The sequence below is a fragment of the Thunnus thynnus genome, chromosome 2 (assembly GCF_963924715.1).
Source record: "Thunnus thynnus chromosome 2, fThuThy2.1, whole genome shotgun sequence".
In the NCBI taxonomy this organism is placed as follows: Eukaryota; Metazoa; Chordata; class Actinopteri; order Scombriformes; family Scombridae; genus Thunnus; species Thunnus thynnus.
The window spans coordinates 23,993,990-24,002,053 of NC_089518.1; the positions used below are offsets into that span (position 1 = coordinate 23,993,990).

General features: G+C 41.9%; 1 protein-coding gene across 2 annotated transcripts in view; it reads left to right on the forward strand.

Annotated features, from left to right (window-relative positions):
• ccser1 (coiled-coil serine-rich protein 1) overlaps window positions 1-7,831 on the forward strand; it is a 123,298-nt gene extending 115,467 nt beyond the window's left edge. The window contains exon 11 of one of the 2 annotated variants that reach the window (XM_067612124.1): window positions 2,657-7,831. In XM_067612124.1, coding sequence (XP_067468225.1) covers window positions 2,657-3,487 — 831 coding nt within the window. In that variant the 3' untranslated portion in view covers window positions 3,488-7,831. The remainder of the gene's footprint in view (window positions 1-2,656) is intronic. The other variant, XM_067612138.1, reaches the window with a different exon arrangement.
• Window positions 7,832-8,064: the final 233 nt, after the last annotated feature.

Sequence of the window (8,064 nt, forward strand, 5' to 3'; positions counted from 1 at the left end):
AGAAAGCAGAGACACACTCCCTGAGCTCTTTAAGTAAGCTGTATAGACAACGACACACTGTTTGATGTTTTGGCAGAGTACTGTGGTGGGGTTTTTGTTGTTTTTTTTAACAGTTGGACATGAAAGGACAAAGAGACCGAGCTTTTAAAGTGCAGATTGTTTGGTCTATTCAGTCTTCTTAAAAGCCATATCAAATGAGCACGTAAGGAACCGTCCATGTTTCTGCATACTGCATGTGGAGCATCAGAGACATACAGCATGGACAGATTAAGATTACATTAACAAATGTAACAGTCTTCTTGTTGTCCAATTCCAAAAAACACAACCAGGCTAGATGTATATTACATATAATAACTTTCTCTTTCTGCTGCAAAGAAATGGAGAGCATGGTTGTGAATTATTTTTACTTCATCATTAAAGTAAGTAGAGAAAGAAAATCTTTGCATTTCCTTGTCATAAAGGTCAGTATCAAGAACAGAGAGGTTCAAAGCATCTTGACCCTGTTGACTTGTTCTTCTTTACTTTTCTCAGGACCTTGTTTAGTCATCATATTTACACCACCCTATATACTCCATACTGGCTCAGACTAAATTAGAGCCAAGCACAGTCACAGCTAAATCCTCAAAGAATCCTTTCATACTTTGAAATGCAAAAAAAAAGCTAGAAATAGCACCTCACAGTAAGATATTAAAAGTCTGGTGGTGTTCAGGGGCTAGAAACTTTCACAAGCCATTGCACTGACAGAATTTTCCAACCACATAGTATAATTAGTACATCCTTTTTCTGCACGAAAAGCACTACTTCATTGAATATAATATGTCTGTCCAATAACTAATTAAAGGTGTATATCACGTACAAAAAGGGTTTTAATTTTTTATCTGTTGACCCACCATGTACTTAAATTAAAGCTGATACCTCCATTTGTCCTTCAAAATCCAGTATAATAAAAAGTACTAAGCTAAATCACCATTACGGCACCAGCTATCGTACATATGTATGAAGCTCAATGTGCATCACAAAACACAAAAAACAAAGTCAAACTACAGGAGCCGAGATATGCCGATTTAGGGAGCTAATGAGATAAAAGTCCTTCTTTTCTGGAGTGTTGACACAAGTCAACACTGGGAAATGTGCATATGCTGGGAAAAGTAGTATGTGTTGATGTGTCGACATGCGCCAGCTCGCAATGATCCAAGTCAAAACAATGCTGGTATGGGGGCTTGGTGCACGTCATATTCCACGGAGTTTGTGTTTCCCTTTACACTGCAAACACGTCTAAGATAATCTTATATTAAGTTTTTAAATTTATTTTAAGAAAAAGAAAGAAAGAAAGAAAGAAACTGACATAATATATGTTTAGTCGGGTTGCTTGTGACACTTTGGCCGATTATACACCATAGCTAACATTTATCTGTCCAATAAGCATCATATTTCATACACATTCTCTCCTCCCCTCTTTAATTTGATCTCAGGTTGACAGTGTAAGCTCATTCAAGTAGCATTGCCACTGTTACAGTGTACTGTACTTATTCAGTTAGACATGTTCTGGTTAATTACATTTCTTTCACTCACATCAAATTTCTGTTGACAGCCTTGATGTGGTAATTACATTACTTGTTATATCAATTTGTGTGCACAAACGTGTAGAAACATGATTCCATTCATAAACACAAAAGCACACCGGCGTATAGATAAATACATGGACGTGCACACAAACATACGTATTAACACACGTGTCGCACACACATAAGCGCACATATACATTTACACAGATACATGCTCATACGTATACACACTTCACACAGGAAACCACACACCGCCGATGTGTTAGCAATTGTCAACTCAGCTTTCTCTCCCATGAGGTTCGGTGTTGGGTTAGATCATGTTACTTTAGTGAACATCACACACTTGGTTTTTATGTGATTTTGGTTCTCTGTGTGTGTGTGTGAGAGAGAGAGAGAATTGGAGAAAGAGGGAGAAGAAAAAAGAAAGAGAGAAGGGGGGCAGTGATGAGATAGGTTGCATAAGGGGGTGCAGCGGAGTGTGAAAGAGAACAGGTGGCTCCCGTTTCTGCCATCTAGCTTTAGTGCCATCTTCCCCATTGTGTGTGAGTGTGTATGTGTGTGTGCGTGTGTGTGCGTGTGTGTGCGTGTGTGTGTGTGTGTGTAAGACAGAGAGAGCAAGATCCCATTGCTTTGTGCATGGGGATTTGTGCATACCTTGGGCGCATATCTCCATACATGCACATGTTACATTGTCCTATTTCACTGTTAATGTGTGTGTGTGTGTGTGTTTGTGTGTGTGTGTGTGTGTGTCTCTCTCTGCATGCATGTCTGTTCTTTACTGAGCGGGGTTCCGGTTGGTTTAGAAACAATTAGAACAAGCTGCAGGAGCCCAGAGAGATCGTTCTCCAAATGTCACCCAATTAACAATCTATACCAAACACACAACAGACCTCTCTCTCACGCTGTCTGTCTCTCTGTTTGTCTCCGCCTGTCTGTGTCTTCCTCTCTCACTCTCGCTCCTGTTCTCCAGAGATATGTCCAGTGCATTATTCTTGAAAAACACCCGATACACATCACACACTCACTGACAGAAGGCAGAGTTAATGATAGTCTCTTTAACATCTGTCTTTTTTTCTCTTCCTTTGTTTCAGACCAACCATCCAGGCCGGTGGTCAGGACTAGGCAGCAGCAGCATCAACCTGCCTCCAAGGGACCGAAGGGTAATGCGGGGAGTGGGGGCAGCACTCGGAGGGGACCTCTCTAACCAGCAACCCCCCCACCACTATCCACCTCTGCACAACCGGCCTCTCGCTTCTGACAGGCACACTGCCAGGGAGGAGCGCTACTGCCAGGGAGTCTTGGCACAGTCCTCAGCCCGTAACCCTGCTCCAAATCTGGCTCCCGTCTCCTCCAACCTGTTCTCAGCCACCTCTGCAGTGACAGCTCAAGCCTCACCGACTGCTCCAGCCCAGCTTCAAGTTTCCCACCCGGGCCCGAGTACAAATCAATGCCCAGGCTCCGCTTCAGCGCCCGCTAATCACACTGCAATTCCATCCCTGTCCTCCAGACAGCCGGAGGGGGTGTCCTCCTCGTCTGAGTCTTTAACTCCAGGAGGAGGAGGAGGAGTGAGTCTATCAGGTGGGGTGAGGAGAGGAGGAGGAGGAGGAGGAGGAGTAGAGCATCACCCCCCCAGCCATATCCCCCGGGCGGTTGGGGCCAGTGCCTCCTCAAGCCTCCACAGTGTTGCAAGCAGAGGGAGCCCCTCTCCGAGCTTTTCATCGTCAGACCGAGCCTCCCCCCCGCCTCCTCCTACTCCTTCCTCTGCCTCCTCTTCCTCCTCCTCATCCTCCACGTTTACAGGTCGTTTAGGACAACCACCTCGAGGCCCTCTGTCTCTGCATAGTTACAGTCGTAAAAATGTCTTCCTCCAACATTCCCTACATACTGCCGAACTGCAAGCTCTGACGCAGAGAGACAGTTGAGGGCACAAACAGTTAGAGCATCCCGATGATGAGCAGCCATATCACTGACTGAAGTAACAAAACGTGTGATTTTATAGAAAAGCTGCTACTCCTTCGGTACAAGTTGATCGTGTTACTGCGCCCCGATTTCCTCCGCATCATCAACCACGCGCATACAATCACACATGTCTCTTTTTGCAATTCAGACCAACCCTTTGCTGACATTTTGTTCATAGATTTTCTCACTTAAACACACACGCAAATGTGAGTGCGCACACACACACACACACACACACACACACACATGTATCAGGCTGTGAGTATGAAAAAAGGCACTCACCCGTCTATCAGAACTCCCACGTTGTGTCATACTGACAGTTTAGATGTGCTTACGCCCACAGACACACAAAGTGCACACAGACTCACAACCTCACATCCATGCACTTATTCGTATTGTATCACACACACACACACACACACACACACACACACACGTAAATACACACAGTCACACAGAGACATCATCTGCGATATCTCTTCTTCACAATCTGCACAAATAATGGGGCGTTAAACATGAACAAAGAGATGAAATTGCGTGTGTGCACTGGAAAAGATTTATTTTTTATCAGTTTATTTAATGATTTTTACCAGTGGAAACCATTTGCTGCTTAAGGAACTATGGGACTGACCATCATTTGTGCTTGCAAGGATGTATTCTCACATTGCCAAAATCAACACCAGATTCATTCCGCATTCCTTGATGTCCTCTTACAAGTCCAGATTAAGATGAACATCCACACCCATGATCCTTTTACTGCATGCTTTTAAAACTGTAAGGAAAATACAGGTGAGCATTTTGTACTGCAACAAAAATGGGATTGGGGTGACTTTTAAGTCTTTTAATAATGTTTCAGTATCAACTCTCACCTCAGTGTTTCAAGAAGGGAATCAAACACGCTAGAACCTGAGCCCGTTTGAAAGTTAAATGTCAGTCCTTCTGCTCATACGAATAAGGCATTAGACGTATTCTCGGCCCACTACTGGCCCACTGTTTTTGTAGAAATACAATGTTGCAATATTACCCACATTATGTACAAGAATCAATGTCTATCTGCAATGTTATAATAGTACAGTACAAATGCAGAGATGAAGAGTTTCATTCCAACATAAGATATCTGTCATATGAACAATTTCGCTCCTGTAATGACAAAATTGCACTTAAGTAGAACTAAACCCGTAGGTCACAAAAGACTTCAGGCAATGAGACAGAACAGTTTTTACATTTGGCACAACTCGCATTAAGTAATTTTGTCCAGAATGGAAAGTAATATATCAGGGTTTGGAATGAAGCCCTTCAGATCATTTTTAGGGCTGGGTATTTCTACTGGTGCTTTGCTAAATGTCGGTGTCGATATCCATTTTTAAGATTCAAAAAGTAAACTGTTTCAAATAATGGCCTTTTTCTATGGCAATTTTACTGAGGGAATCGATTGAGTGTAGTCTGACTGTTTATAACAGAACAAATATTGCACAAAAAATTGTTTACTTTATCAAATAATAAAAAGGAAGAAGCTGAAAAACAAGATTTTATGAACGATCACATTTGTAAAAGCATCAGTTTTCCACTGATACCCAGTCCTTCTATGTTAGCCTTTTTATCTTCCTGATCCCAGATGTGTTGGTTACCTTTTAAAAAAAAAAAAAACGGACCTCATGAGATAGTATTTGGTATAATAAGGCTAGCATTTATGTTGTTTTGGACAGTAGGACACATACCTTTTGAGCAAAATTTACATATACTGTAACTGCCATGACCTGCTGAGTCGTACAACATTATTCACACTTTGGGGACAGAACGTGTCACAATTTAATAAGTGAGAAAACCCACTTTTTTTCTATCTGCGCACAACCGGACTATGCTACACCCTATTCAATCTGCCGCTGTTGAATACATTTGCTTTGCTGAACTGACTAGACTGTCGAACAACCTTTTCTTTCCCGTAGGCTTGGGGGTAAACAAATCTCATAATGTCAACCGGGAGGGGCGGGGGGGAGCCTGCGCCGCTGCTGAGAACGGACCACAAGTTCACAGCTCCCGGAATCTGCAGGAAATGTCAGATTTTGGAGAAGTTGTTGACCTTGTCTGTCTCTAAACGGCAGCGGGCTGTAGGGAAATAGTATAAATTGTGTGTGTGTGTGTGTATGCACACCTCATGAGGCGATGACTTGGCAGAGGTGAAAAGAAACCTGATGGAAGACAGACCTGCTCCCACCGGTAGTAGCTACTATTCCCCCTTTGGTCCGCTTCACTCACAGGCCATTTTCTCTCTTAGCATCCCCATTTCTTCTCTCGTCCCTTTTCTCGCCGTCCTTATTTTTTTTTATCTACTATATTTTCTCCTTTGCAGTTCATACACTCTCCTTATTCCCCTTATCTCTCTTTCTATACACTTCCCTCCCTATTTCCCCTAGCACCTCTCTCTGCTGCATGCAAACTCAGTAGCTCCCTTTCTTCCTCTCCTCTTTGTCAGTCTGTTATCTTCCTTCCCCTTCTATCATTTCCCAGGTCTCTCCTTCCCTCCATCTCTCTCCCCCACTTTGCCTACTTACCAAGAGCTTGTATTGTCATATAGTGTATCTATAACAGACTCTGTTGCAGTGGCTCTCAGTCCTGGGCATTGGGACCTGCAGCGCTGCCGATTTTCATTCTAGCTGTCTAATCGGGGAGTAATTTTACACCTGGTGAATGCAATTAACTACCTGGTTGGATAGAGGGCCAGCAGTAATGTGACTCCTGAAGTCCCGGTCTGAGAGCTGCAGCTATAATGTGATCAAAACATTCCCTGCTCGGTTTGTTTACAGGTGGAGGGTAACAATGCTTTGTCGTTGGCTGACCTAAAGAAATGCTTTTTACATCCCTCGTCAAAGTATGCATCCTAATGTATAATGTCATAAGGGAGTATTTGGCTGTGTTTGCACTGCCCACAGATTTTATTTTTTCACCATGTTGACACCATGTTCACCATGGACAGCTGTGTTCAAATAGACCCTTTTCACGGCAGACGTTTGATTTGTCTCAGCTGTAAAGGCACAGGTGGAGTATATAACTTTAAAGCTGGAGTGCGGGACTTTTGTCTCCCCCTTTCTGGCAGTGAGAGTAATTACAAAAACACTGTACACGTGCTCACGTCATAGGCTCTGTCGTAGCCTACTCTGTTGCTACTGTTGTGGCTGTAAAACATTGGATAAATAGTTTTGAGCGTCACACAACCCCTGCAAAATTATTCGTTTCACTATCAGAATTTGATCCATTTGGTCCGATAACATGTGGAAAGTCTAGAAGAGCTGCACAATTAAATTATTTTATTCCTATTTAAGTTAGCAGAGGGCTAACTGGATGTTAGCTGCTCGGCCGGCAGAAGTCTGTAGTGTGCATGCTCTGCCCATAGAGCATGCGCTGCATGCATTCATCCGGCCAGCGCGGGAATGTCAAACACAACACCAGATTAAAAACTCTGGTATACTGTGAAATACAGAGAGATTTATCTGGTGGTGATAGGCTTAATCAGCATTGTGTGAACTCGTTTGGCAAGGGCTTGAATGTAACGGATGTTCATTTATATGTAAAAGTTCGGCACTGCAGGTTTAGTGATAGCTTCGTTCCATTCACTGACATGGCTTACTGGAACATTTAATGTCATGGAGCCATGTTATTTATTACACCTGTTTGTTCTGCTTTGACGAGTCCAAATGTCTGCTGTGAAAAAGGTCTATTGGACCACACAAAGGTCGGCTGCTGGTTACGTCACATATCATTAAAAGAAAGAGTCACATCTGAGCTGGCAGTTCACATGTGGCACTGAGGTCTTACAAAGACATTTTTTCCTGTCATTTTGTAAGAATGAACTGATAATGATTTTTTCTTCACTACCTAGCAGCTTGTCGTGCATTTTAGACACTAAATTTTATTTGTTGGGAAGTTATTTATTGCTTTATGCCTTATTTATATTTATTGCCATAGAACCAGTTTCCTAAAAACGTATTGGCACTAACAAGTAATGATAGAAGTCATGATAATAATCATGAAGGGACTCACCATAATGATAATCATGATGTATATTATTATTGATAAATCAAATAATATACTGTCTTAGCTTTTTAATGTGCTAACTGTAATTATGTTTTTTTTTTTTTTTGTTTTTGAATTGCTGTAATCATGAAATCGAGCTGTATAATTGTACATAAATTAATAAAACTGTTGATGTTAAATTCTTGAACACAAACAATCTGTGCTCATGTAAATGACACTGACTAACATGTTATTTGTTGGCTAACAAAAGATTAAAACAAAACAACAAAAAAAAATCAAATGCTTGGTTTCATAGACATCATGTTAAATGTAGTGGAGGTTGTAGCTACTACCAAAGCATTTCAAGCTATATTTACACATCAGAAAATAAATCTGACAAATGTGATCATTTCTATGTTAATTAATTAATGCCCCATGGTCAATTTTACACGTAAAGGCCAGTTGATTCACTCATTGGCGTTTTCTTCTCTGTAATGAAGCCTTTGCACTATTTCTGCTACCTAATGGT